This window comes from Tachypleus tridentatus, chromosome 6 (assembly GCF_004210375.1).
Source record: "Tachypleus tridentatus isolate NWPU-2018 chromosome 6, ASM421037v1, whole genome shotgun sequence".
Lineage (NCBI taxonomy): Eukaryota > Metazoa > Arthropoda > Merostomata > Xiphosura > Limulidae > Tachypleus > Tachypleus tridentatus.
This window is the reverse complement of record NC_134830.1, coordinates 166,184,991-166,199,107: the sequence shown is the minus strand read 5'-3', so window position 1 is coordinate 166,199,107 and position 14,117 is coordinate 166,184,991. Positions and strand designations below refer to the sequence as shown.

At 33.5% G+C, this 14,117-nt stretch overlaps 1 protein-coding gene across 1 annotated transcript in view; it reads right to left on the bottom strand.

Annotated features, from left to right (window-relative positions):
• Positions 1 to 4,290, bottom strand: part of LOC143251530 (tachykinin-like peptides receptor 99D) — a 39,793-nt gene extending 35,503 nt beyond the window's left edge. Inside the window, exon 1 of the mRNA XM_076502802.1 lies at positions 3,705 to 4,290. Coding sequence (XP_076358917.1) covers positions 3,705 to 4,117 — 413 coding nt within the window. The 5' untranslated portion in view covers positions 4,118 to 4,290. The remainder of the gene's footprint in view (positions 1 to 3,704) is intronic.
• Between the last annotated feature and the right edge of the window lie 9,827 nt (positions 4,291 to 14,117).

Sequence of the window (14,117 nt, the reverse complement as noted above, 5' to 3'; positions counted from 1 at the left end):
AACTTCACGCTCACTAATTTACTGGCCTGGCATCGTCAGGTGGTTAAGGCACTCGACTCGTAATCTGAGGGTCGCAAGTTCGAATCTCCGCTATTTTTCCTGATATACACAACGTCCGACTCGTACAGGCTTACGGAACAAAACACCTCATAAAATTAACTTTTAAAACTCTTTTAGTGAATAAATAATAATTAAATATTCGATTACTAAGGAAAATAAAGAGTGACTGTTAAATTAAACAATTTTGTATATCTGACATGCGTTAATCTGTAATGGTATAAAATTAATATATAATTCTTCTGGTTTTGAAAAGTCAAGAAAGTTTATTTTATTAGTTTAAGGTAATAGCGGGCTAGAACTGAGAGGCTTCAATTTGTTTCTTGTGCAGTGTAGCTGTGTAACAGTCCCAGCCCTTAATAGGTATTACTGGAAAAAAACAAATGTAATATTAATTTTCCTATAAAATGTATCTGTGATCTTATTAACTTCGTATCTAATAAGGTATATTGTAAAGTACCTTCTTGAACAGAACTCTGATACATTTCCATAGCGACTACGTATTTATCTATTACTTGAATCTAGCAATTCCAGCAGTTCTGATTTATTCCACCTCTGGTAGATTTACTTGGAGTTAAGATTGAATTACCAGGTGTAAGTATTCAATGAATTATTTTGAGGAATAATATACAAAGAATAAGCTGGGTGTTTATTCCTAACACACTATATTTTAATAATTCGACATCTAGTACTGAAGGAAATATAGCATTACCTAATATATATATTGTCTTTATTAGAATGGAAATACCATGACGAAACAATGTTTCATGTTTGCCCTGTTTATTTTGTTATAAAATTCTGGTTTTTTTGTTATGATATTTTAAGAAAAGAATACTGTACAGACACGATTAGAATGTCTCAACAAACAAGTGTCTTTCTCATTAGTTTACTCAGGTTCATATTCTGGCAGCCTTTACAAATTTTAAGTCAATAATACATAAGACAAAATTAGTAGATAAGTTTCTGATTGAAAATTTTTATTGGCTCCATCTACTCTGTAATAATTAACATGAAAACAAGTGTTCCATAAAAAGGTTTCTTATGATTACCAACAACGAAGAGTTCGATAGGTAGCTTGGAACGTATTTTGGGTACAACTTGGACTTTTATGTGCGCATCCTGTGTTTTAACGAAGTCTATTTTATTTTCTGTAGACATACTGTATATTACCGAAATACGTGTGTCATGATAACATTATTTATGATTTGATTTTACAGTTTATTGGTATAAGTATTACAGTCTTGTAAAATAATATATCCTTTTGCAATTAGACTTAAATTTACAGTCAGAGTTTTTTGGTATTACAGCATGAGCTGCATCTCATTGACCATGGGCTAAGCGGTCATGTCGGAGGTTCCCAAGACTTAGATATAGCCATCCCTAATTTAGAACTATTGATTAAAGAGACGAAGGCTAGACAGCAACACGCGTCACCTACATGGATATTCTAATTTTACTGTCTGTGTTCGTTTCAGTTTAATATAAATTTAGAAATGCATGTAACTTATATTGTTAAATGTGTATTGCGAAAGTCCCACCTGTTCTCTAAATTTGTAAACAATTATTGTCTAAGAATCAACAATGTATATATCTATGCAAATACCAGTAGTGTTGTGCCAGTTGAACTTTTTAGAACTTCGCTTTATACTTTATAAATCGCAACACGTGGGGAGACAGTTTATTTTGTATTGTTGATTCGCTATACTCAGCATTCCACAAACCTCGTGAAGTTCCAATAGGTCACATTTAGCTTGAAATCAATGCAGTGGTAAATTATACAACTTATTGTTCTTCTTTTCAATATCAAGCACTCGAGCAAAGTCATTTCAGAGTTCGTCCTCACGTCTTGGGCACCGAGTGCTACGATAGAATTGCTTTGGTCAACATAGAACCTCCTAGCCAGATGTACAGAACTGAAAATTTTGCTTTCAAATGTTATAATATCAAGCTAGAACCTATATTTAGAGAAGCTGTATAGTCCACTTTTCTTTTTTCCGGGTAACTACTACAGCTACAGGCTGATCAAGTGACGCGTGCTCATAAGCAATAGTGCATCTACACATGATATGAGGTTGGCTCGCTACTTGGCTTTTCACAGAGCGTGTTCGTAATTATAGAATATGGTTACTACAGTGTTGTTCGCATGTTAGCAGAATTGTGAAATGGTTATTACCAAGGTAATAACTAAAACTAAGAAAAACGCTTTTAACCAAGGCAACGTAATTCAACGATGCACATTTCGATTGGATAAACTGAAGGCAAAAAATGCTATCTATGCCTTTCTAACAGTGTTAGTCAGTCAGATAGTAAGATCTACATACTTGCAGTTTTGTCACTTTTTTTGGTGGCTAGTTATTCTTCAACTTATTCTTAGTATTGAATAGTTTGTGTAAAGCGCTTATAACGTTTTGTTTGTTTACATGCTATTTGCAGTGTATTTGATACTTAAATCTGTATTACACATCTGGCCCTTTCTTACTATAAGTATCAGCGTTCTTATGATACCAGTTTCAGAAAGATTGACATGATAAAGTATATGTCACCCTGGCAACAAGATATGGACGAGATAAAAACAAAATGATCAGGAATACTGAAAATACTATTTTAAAATTCATCATAGACTTCAGTTTGAGGGGGGATTGGTCCAGATGTTAATCCCTTTAAGAAACACACTTTTAAACATTCATTTAAGTAAAAAGAACAAACAAATGCAATAAATATGCACAGCATGTAATGATAAACGATACTCAGTGCAGTGAATTAAGTTACACTTATTGTCTGTTGAAATGCGAGAACTGACAGTTTATATATTTAAATTATCATATATTTATATATATGATATATATATATTATCATATATATATATGATAACAAGGAAAACAAGGAGAAAGCAATATACAGTGCGTATAATATACTGAATTTACATTACGTGAAAAATAATCACAGTTACGTGTTATGAACTAAAACGTTATTAGTTATAGATCATACGAACGTCAACATTATATGTTTATATTTTTTTCATAATTGCTACGAACATCAATATCATAACATTTTTTTATCGTGAAATTAAATATTATTGCCTTTATTTATTAGATAACCAAAATTTAGAACAACAGAAACACGGCACTTGTGTACAGATATTTATTAAAATCTCAGCTTAAAATGAGTTTTGTTTATTTTGTAACACCATCACAGCGGGCTGCCTACCTGCTGTGTCTATAGCCGGGAATCGAACCCCCGAATTTTAGCTTTGCAAGTTCGTAGACCTATCTTTGTCTCAGTAAGAGACGAATGAGTTTTGATAAATTAAGTTACTTAATATGAACGTAATCAGTATAATATTTCGTTATTTAACATTAATATAAACATTATTAAATTGTCGACACACTAATGAACACCATGTTTCCTTTTATTTAAATACTGAGCAATATTCTAACCAGTACAAAGGCTTAAAGATTAAAGTCTTAAGGTTTGTTTCCATTTCCGAGTACGCTTATTATACTTTGATTACTTACACAATTTAATTTATTCGAGAAAGCTAGATTTGTTGGAAGAAAGATGCTACAAATGCTGCTTAGAGTTGTTTTGTGTAAAGGGGGCGCTGATATCAAAATGTTTTAAAACAAAACAGATAACCGAAAACTTACCTATCAATAGAGATTGCCATTAGGGTAAATACGCTGGCAGCTACTGACAGAACAGAGATGAAATTGAAAATTTTGCAGTATGCACTGCCAAAACGCCAGTCGCCATTCAACATATAAGAAAAGTTAAAAATGACGTTTAAAGTCGATACCATAGTATCTGCCAAGCTGAGATTTACTAAAAAGTAATTGGTGACGGTTCTCATTCTCCTTTGAGCCAAAACGATCCATATGACAATAACGTTGCCTCCAGTAGCAACCAGGACCATTCCCCCAAAAGCTAGACTCCATAACGTCTGCTGCCACCATGAAAGAATGTAAACGTTTTCTGTTGGAACGTCGTTTACGAACGTATCATTGGTGGATAAGAAAGTTTCATTTTGAGCAAACAAGTACTCCACATTACTCTGGTCCATTTCAATTTGTTAACACCGGAATATCGTCCATCTAATCTTATATCAGCTCAGTTAATACCGAATACAGTGTCTTTTTGAAAGATATCTTTTCCGACTCGAACTGAATAACAGGTGATATTAATTACCATAGTTATTCTTTACATGTCGCAGACTATTGAATATTTTTGCAGAAGGAAGAACTGATTAAGGGATATAATTTAAGTTAATCGAGTTCAGCTAAGTAAAGAAGGAAGCAAGACAGTTTCCAGAGAAAGTTAGGTCTCCAACCTGCGAGTAGTGACTCATAAAGAGTGCCACTACTGACCAGTAATCTATATCTATGAGGATAAGAGGTGATGTGACAGTGACGACACAGTGCGCACACGCAGAAGTAGATTCTTCCTTTTGGGTCAATAAGAATGCACTTTCTTTGAGTTCGTCGTTTGACACAACGACAAATCACACTATGTAACAAAATTTTTACTTTTTTTGTTCCTCGGCAGAAAGTGTTATTTCCCAGTTGCTTATGCGTAAAGTAAATGGAAAATATCTATTTTTCTCTTCAAACTTTGCTTTTGTGACCTCGGAGCGTATAATGAAAACATGATGGGAGACTGTATTTGGGGACTGATACGTGAGTGATTTACATCACAGTCGCAAATCTCGAAAAACTACTCACTTCTAAACATTTTTCTTCATTTTTGAATAACTTTAGTACAAATACATGTAAATTCTGATTCATATGTTGTTTTATTCAGACATTATGTAAATGAAAATATGCAAATTTGCCAGTTTTTACATAGAAAAATAGGTTAATTTCTAAATTTCATTATCCAGGTTACAAAAGCAAAGTTTGAAAGGAATAATGGCCATTTTCTGTACTTTTACAACATATGGAATTCAGAAATAACACATACTATTCAGGAACAAAATTTATGTTACATAATGTAAAAAATACAATAACCATTTATCATTTCTTTTTTAACTAAAGTACACAAAATGAATGTAAAACAACAAATTATAAAAGAAAGGTTTTAGATCCAAATGCGAGCTCTAACTTAAGATCTCCTATAGTACATATTTTGATTTACTGTTTATTTTTATATCCTCTTAAATTGTTTGAACATTGTAGTTTTCCTTTTTGCTATAACATTGTAGCTACTTATGATGTTTCCATAAAGTAACTTTCCATAGTTCTGTTTTTCAAAATGTTTTGATTTTGTAACTTTTCAAGGTATTTTATTATTTTAACTTCAACGGAACTAGACAGTATATTCTTTTATATGTTGTTTCACAATACAGTCGTCCAGATTTCAAATGCCTAAAAGTATGATCATTCATGTGTTGTCTCACAACAAGTCATCTGACTTACTGTGTAAAAATTCAGGTACCTAACCAGAGTATATCGCGATTGTAATATATTAAAGATGTAATAAAATAATTAGCTTATAAATAATAACTTTTTCTTTGTGATCATTCGAGTATATTTTTTTCACGTTTCATACGTCGGCTATTTCTTTCCAACTTTAAATGACAATAAATTCCTGCTAGTGTCAGGTGGAAATGTAATTTTTCAAATGTTGGGTAAGGTGTTCCTCAACATTTAAGCTTTCCAAGATTTTGTTAGCTTTGTTCATAAACACAAAGCTACGCCATGGAGTATTTGTATCGCGAGTACTGAAACTCAAATTTTAGAGTTATAAGGCCTCCCACTTACAGCTGAGCTCCAATATTTTCTGTAATTACTTTATTCAATTAATTCAATTAAATAATTTTTAATATTCAGATTTTATTACTTTAAATTATTATTATTACACTGATTTAGAAGACGTAATAAGTTCGATAAGACTGACTAATTGTTTTGTAGTTAAACACAAAGCTACACAAATGACTATAGAAGACGTAATAAGTTCGATAAGACTGACTAATTGTTTTGTAGTTAAACACAAAGCTACACAAATGACTATAGAAGACGTAATAAGTTCGATAAGACTGACTAATTGTTTTGTAGTTAAACACAAAGCTACACAAATGACTATAGAAGACGTAAAAGTTCGATAAGACTGACTAATTGTTTTGTAGTTAAACACAAAGCTACACAAATGACTATAGAAGACGTAATAAGTTCGATAAGACTGACTAATTGTTTTGTAGTTAAACACAAAGCTACACAAATGACTATAGAAGACGTAATAAGTTCGATAAGACTGACTAATTGTTTTGTAGTTAAACACAAAGCTACACAAATGACTATAGAAGACGTAATAAGTTCGATAAGACTGACTAATTGTTTTGTAGTTAAACACAAAGCTACACAAATGACTATACGCGCTCTGCCCAACACTGGTATCAAAAACCAGTTTCTAGCGATATAATTACGCAAACTTACCACTGGGAGATAACTCAATAAGACACAACTGAAATGTTCCAATTGCACATTTTAGTAAATCCTAAAATGTTTATATTTTTAGCAATTAAAGGAAAAAATTCCTTGCGAATAAGCCAATATTTGTTTAAATATCTGAGACCTTTCAACAGCAAGGAATAAAACGATAATTGTAATTATGTATCTTAAGACAGCTGTTATGCGTATTAAAACTTTTATTAAAATAAAGTAGAACACAACAAACTTTTTAACATCCATCCCGGCATGGCCAGGTGGTTAAGATGTTTGACTCGTAATCTGAGGGTCACAGATTCGAATCTCCATGGCATCAAACATACTCGTCCTTTCAACCGTGGGGACCTTGTAGTGTGAATAGCCCAAGAGTTGGTGATGACTAGCTGAAATCCCTCTCGTCTTACACTGCTAAATTAGGGACGGTAGCGCAGATAGCCCTGGTGTAGTTTTGCGAGAAATTCAAACCTAACATTTATTTTCCCATTCACCATGTGCTCACTAGCAACCTAAATTTTGTAACCCTGAAATGTTAACCAGTAATAATGAACAAAATTCTTAAATTTCATGCGTTAAAATTAATTCGAAACACACCAACCAAGTAACTATTGTATACTCCGTAAAGGTTTATTTGAATGGAGTATAAATGGAAATTTAATAATAACGCTATTTATAAACTGGGTAAATAAAGTTACAGACGTGATCCATAAAGGGAAAACATACTTAAAAATCACTATTAACAACAGTGAGTATGTTATTCGTAAGGAAGGAGTTATTGAGTATTTAGTCTACGTTTTGTTATTGAAGTTCGCGCAAAGCTACAAGAAGGCTAACTGTGCTAACTGTCTCTAATGTAGCAGTGCAAGACTAGAGGGAAGGCAACTAGTCATCACCACCCACCGCCAACTCTTGGGCTACTCTTTTTCTAGCGAGTCACATCATAACGACTCCAGAGCTGAAAAGTCGAGTATGTTTGGTGTGACGGTGATTCGAACCCGCGGATCACGAGTCGAGTGCCTTAACCACTTGACCATTTAGTTAATGTATATATTACTTATGTAACTACTATAGCCAATAAAACAACTACGAATTTTTTTTTCCTTTCAAAAAATTTTATGTTATAAATTTAGGTAAAGAAAGTAAATTGTAACTTGAAACCATTAAAACTTTCTGATAATGTGGTACATAAACCAATACAGAAAATAACATAAATTAACACATGACAGTTTTATCAGATTTTTGTGAAAATTACTTTAAACCTAGCTATTCCACATCTTAACATACATAAATATATCCCAGTTTTATCAGACTTTTACGTACATTCTATTAAACGTGACAATGCGACGCCTTAACATTCATAAAACATTAGAGTTTGGTGTAAATTTCGTTAAAGCTAACAATACCACATCTCAGTATATATAAATAAATTATTGCTTTGTCAGATTTTGAAGTACATTACAAAAAGACTCATATTGTGACACAAATTATTTTCAATTCCTATAGTAGTTAAAACAGTGTTCAAATACAGGCTGTCATTGGTGCTTAGAAGGCTATGGCTGACGATTCGTCATGTCTGATAAGCAATACTCTGAAAAACATTAATAAAACATTTAGAGATATATTATCAAAGGCGGGACTGTAACTAATAAGTTCATTAAATTTATAATGTCATGGAATATAGAGATAAAAGTAAAGGCTTTGAAGCTGTAACAATGAAAACATTTGATTTGGGTTATTGTGAAACTAGTGTTTCAACTAATTAACCAGGACGTTTTTGATAAATAATAAGAAAGACATTTAATAATTCTCGTAAATAAACTATCTTTGCATGTAAACACATGACTTTCTTTGGCAATGTTATTCATAAAAGAACTCAGCAGATAGCCCGATGTGGTTCTGCTATAAGAGAGCACACATATGCATACATACTCATAAAAAATACCACCGTTTTACATCTAATGAATTCTTACACACCATGTATTTTTCTTGCAACACATTTATGCAACTTGTCCAATATGTATTTCAACAAATGCAAGGAATCCTAATGACAAATAACTCTAGCCTAAAAGCTCCAAAGTCAAATATATTCTAACTGGAATTTCTATATTTTACAGATACTGTAGTAAAGCTTAGCATATCAGACGTGCCTGTAAATATATTTATATAATTACCAAAGTTTTAAGTATATTTATATAATTACCAAAGTTTTACTGGCACAGCTGAACAAAAAAGGCTCTCCCCAAAAAAACAGACATTTGGATATTATTGTCAAATGGCAAATTATAGTTCAATCCATCAGCAGCCGAGAAAATGACGTACACTTGACACATTCCAAACCCAGTCTGAATATGTGAAATATTGTTCCTGTACAGTTTTGTCATAATCTAGTTTCTGTAACGTGGCTGTCTTTCCCATTTGTGGTGATACATATTTAAGTACATCATAGAATGTTGCTTTAAGTTATTCCATATATATTCATGTGGCTATTGTGTAATATCTGATGCAAGTTATGAAAGCAACCTTAAGCCTACTTTCATTGTACATTTCTTCTTGCTAGTTGCCAAACACAAAGTTTAAAGTTCTGAACCAGTAGAAGTACTCTAAAGCAATCAGACTTTTGTCCATAGCAAGTAAGGGAAATTTTAAAGTCACACTTTTATAGTACTAACATGGAGGAAACTTTCAAACATAAACAAGATTGAAAAACAGGAGTTAATAATGTTCATTGGTCACACATTCATTTTCCAAAGTTTTCAATAAAACGGTCACATTTCCAAATATGAACATTATAATTCTTTGATAGATTGTTCAGGCAGAGTATTCATGATTATACTTTGTAGAATGGACGGCAACTGCCTGTTGTGAAGACACAAATGTAGAGGACGACGTTTCGAAAGTCTTTCGCCTTTTGTCTTATAAGTTATGTGACAATATTTCCTTCTCAAAGCTTATTATGTATATAACATAATTTGTTTAACATTACCACAGTCCCAGGATGGAGCTCGTAAGCTCATTCTAATTTTTATAAACGTGGTTTCTCCTGTTGCATTTTATATCTAAAATTTGTTCCTGCTATTTAATTTCTTTCATCATTATTTAAACTAATCTTGTTTGTTTGTTTGTTTTGAATTTCGCGCAAATCTACACGAGAGCTATCTGCGCCAGCCGTCCCTAATTTAGCAATGTAAGTCTAAAGAGAAGGCAGCTAGTCATCACCACCCACCGCAAACTATTGGACTACTCTTTTACCAACAAATTGTGGGATAGACTGTAACTTTATAACGCTCCCACGGCTGAAAGGGCGAGCATTTGTATTGTAACAGAGATTCGAGCTTGCATCCCTCGAATTACGAGTCAAGGGCCTTAACCACCTGGCCACCTGTAAAGTCAATACCTGCTAATAATAATCTCTTGCGTAATATGATAATATGTAATGAGTTAAAACAAATTAGACGTTGATAATTTATTTCTTTGTAATTGTTTTAACCTTCCTTTCTAAGTGCTATTGTTAATAATGAACTTTCTTGAGGTTTGTAGCATTTACCTTTTCTCTCGTACAGAAGACCTGTCCCCCGTTGCTACAGCGGTAAGTCTACGGATTTACAAGGCTAAAGTCAGGGATTCGAATCCACTCGGTGGACTCAGCACATAGCCCGATGTGGTTTTGCTACAAGAAAACATAAAAGGCTAAACTTTATTTATTGCTATCTGTCACCTTCTTCGTGTGTTTTAACTGACAGATGTTAGTTAACCTTCATCAGTGCACCTGTGGTCCATATGGACCCCGACGATAAATATTCTTTCATTGACCAGTTATATTTTTATATAATCTTCACATTATCATCCTATGATATAAAAATAATAAAACTGTCGATGTTTTGTAGTCGAATAATTGTTGTGAATAAAAAGTTGCATGTGGTCCGTGTGGACCCCAAGTAATATACAGATTTGAAGCTCTGTGTGCTCATCAGGCATTGTGTGTATGGACTTACGGAGGTCATCCATTGTGATAAACAGTGATTACGTATTTAGATCTCTCCTGAGGTGAAGTAAAGCGCACAACCTACTTCAGGGAACGTTCCAGAATCCCCGTGCAATGCAGAAAGGCATCAAATCTGCCTTTGTAGATCTAGAATTGATTGACACAAGAATTCATGCTGGTAAAGGTGTACCAGCATCAAAAACGATGTTATCTTTGCCCAAGAATCGCGGACAGGAAAGCCCATCAAACCTATACAGCATGTGGAAACCATGTATGCTCTGATCACTCCACACCTATTGTACGGTATGATGAGTGTTTGTAAAATGACTGGTGAAAGATATAACAAACTTTTTTTGTTCATTAAGAATAAGTTTTACTTACACGTTTTCCAATATTTGGCATTAGTTTAGCTCTGTAACAAACTGTGATTCAGTTCGGACCTCAAGCACATAGTCGTACAACTTGGTGTTTTTTGTTATATATTCGAGAAATCTGTTTCTTCATTCAGTATTTTATTAGTTTTAATTGTGACATGTCAATCAGAGAAGAAGTGTCCCAATATTAGCGAAATATATATCAATGATGACAGTTTTTTGTCAAAATATGAAAAAATAGATATAAGTAAATTTCATATTTTGTAATAATAAATCACATATTATATACTTATGGTACTATGTCTTTGTTACAGTTAATATGCACAATGCTAAGAGAAGCCAGTATGCTAACTTTTCAAAATTTAATTCATAGATTCAACATTATGATGATTAAATATAAGCGTGGTCCATATGGACCTCAAGTGTACTGAAAGGTCGATATTTTAACGTACTATAATGAAGGGTAAGTGAAGAAAAAAATGTTTAGTTGTTTTTAGATACAATTGAGCTAACTGTGCTGTACCCTAACGGGTATTGAAATCTCATTTGAAACACATTAAGTCTGTAGACTTACAATAGCAAAGTACCAATCGAAATAGTGTAAACAGTAAGTTAGAAAAATGTTTTAAAATCTCAATATTTCTGTAATAAAAATCGTTATATGAGAAATGTATGTATTACAAATTAGGTCAAGCGAATTTAGTCAAGTTGTATAGAAATCTAAGTTGGTTTGGTTTGTTTTGAATTTCACTCAAAACTACTCGAGGGCTGTCTGCGCTAGCCATCCCTAATTTGTAAGACTAGAGGGAAGGCAGCTAGACATCACCATCCACCGCCAACTCTTTGGCTACTCTTTTACCAACGAATAGTGGGATTGACCGTTACTTAATAACGCACTCATGGCTGAGAGGGCGAGCATGATTGGTGTGACGGGGATTCGAACCCGCGATCCTTAGATTACGAGTCGAGTGCTTTGGCCACGTGGCCATGCCGGGCAAGAACTCTAAATATAATAGTTGTTATTCACTTCGAATACAGACTCGATTGTTTGTTCAAGCATAACTGTGATATTATTTGGAACTAGGACTGTGTTTTCAAATAACACAGTTATATTATGAGATTCGTTGACGTCACGTGTATAAACTCATGATGGTCTCTAACAAGGATAATGCGTGTCTAATCAGCCAAGGTTGGAGGCTAGAGAGAAAGAGCCAAGACGAGCAGAAAACAAGAGCTACAGGACGAAATTATCCGTTAATTTATAAAAGTGTGGATGTTTTTGTGCTATTAGGGTAAGATGTATTCTATTATTTCTTTAATACGGTTTTCATTACAAGTATTAGTTAGAATGTTTAATACATCAAATTGTATTATTATTACAAAGTTATTATTAAAGTTATTATTATTACAAAGATTGTTTTGCACTGATAGTTTATTACACATTTTCAGGCTTAACCTAAATTTTCTAAGATATCTGAGCCTTGTGAGATATTATTGGGATTATGGCCGAAAATATCGTTTATAGAGAGAATACCGAATTGGTGATACAATACAAACTAATCTTTATAAGTAATAACGTAAGAAAGCCGAACTCATTCAGCCATAATCATCACCAATACCAGATGGAATTTTAGTTTTATTTCAATAAGGAGGACCTGGCATGGCCTAGCGCGTTAAGGCGTGCGCTTCGTAATCTGAAGGTCGCGGGTTCGCGCCCGAGTCGTGCCAAACATGCTCGCCCTCCCAGCCGTGGGGGCGTTATAAGTGACGCTCAATCCCACTATTCGTTGGTAAAAGAGTAGCCCAAGAGTTGGCGGTGGGTGGTGATGACTAGCTGCCTTCCCTCTAGTCTTACACTGCTAAATTAGGGACGGCTAACACAGATAGCCCTCGAGTAGCTTTGTGCGAAATTCCAAACACAACAATTTCAATAAGGAAGCCATCTTTGACATTAATGCTAATATTATTTCAGTTATTTTTCTTCTATTATATTATGGCTGGCTTTCTTCAAATGTTTTCTAAATTGTTCCTTTTGATAAAATATTTGGTTTATTTGAGATGTCCTTTAAGAGAATTCTTAAGTCTGACATAAATATCTCTGTCAGTTTTATTGGAATAAATACGTTAAAAGTTGCACTTGACTTTGTTAATGACAAGCAGTTGATTTTGTTCGCAGTGAGGTAATTGTTAGTAATAAGATTATTGTTTTTATTTTCTGTTGTTTTTTTTGTAATTAGGGTAATTATGTCAATATTGTGTTTTCCATGAGTGATTTAAACAATCAAATTATGTTTTTTTTGACGCGAACAACGGAGAAAAAAAAAAGAGTGTAATAGTTAAAAGGTTGATTTTTGTCTTTAAGATTTATGTATTTTGTTTGGCGCTTTTCTTCATGGATGCATCGATTATTCTATTAACAAATTACTCAAAATAATTTTTTTTTAAAAATTATTTGTAGTTCGTCTTCCAAGTTATTTGTAGTTCATATATTAAATGCTGTTTGATACCTCACAGAATTGCCAGTCTTTGTTTTAGGTACCTTGTCAATTTTCAACTAAAGTTGGCCCGGCATGGCCAGATGGGTTAAGGCGTTCAACTTGTAATCCGAGGGTCGCGGTTTCGAATCTCTGTCACATCAAACATGTTCGCCCTTTCAGCCGTGGAGGCGTTGTAATGTGACGGCCAATCCCACTATTCGTTGGTTAAAAGAGTAGCCCAAGAGTTGGCGGTGGGTGGTAATGACTGGCTGCCTTTCCTATAGTCTTACACTGCTAAATTAAGGACGGCTAGCGCAGAGATCCCTCGTGTAGCTTTACGCGAAATTTAAAAACAAACAAACTGAAGTATTATTCTGGGTTTGTTGTCTCTTTATAAAGTTTTTTTTTTATTTCTCAAATTCTAATTGTTTTATTATGATGTGGATACTTCTAAAGTTTATGAATAAATTTTCCTTGTTTTCGATGGTAAATGGATGTTGAGACGAATGTTGTTGATGTGGTTGGAGAATCTATTTCTTCATTATAGAGATATCCACAGAAAACATACGTCAAAATACGTTAACTGACGTAAGTGGTGGAGATGGCTGTATCCAAGATCTGTTTCTTTTTCCACTTGAATTAATAAGGTTTTTGCTAGAGCACTTCCAAGTGTTCCGCCCAACACAGACGCCGCTGTCGATTTAACAATAAAGGATTACGTTAAATTGGAAACTGAATTTCGTAACGAGGTTAAAAACAAGGTTAGAAAGCTTCTTAATGTAAAAATATA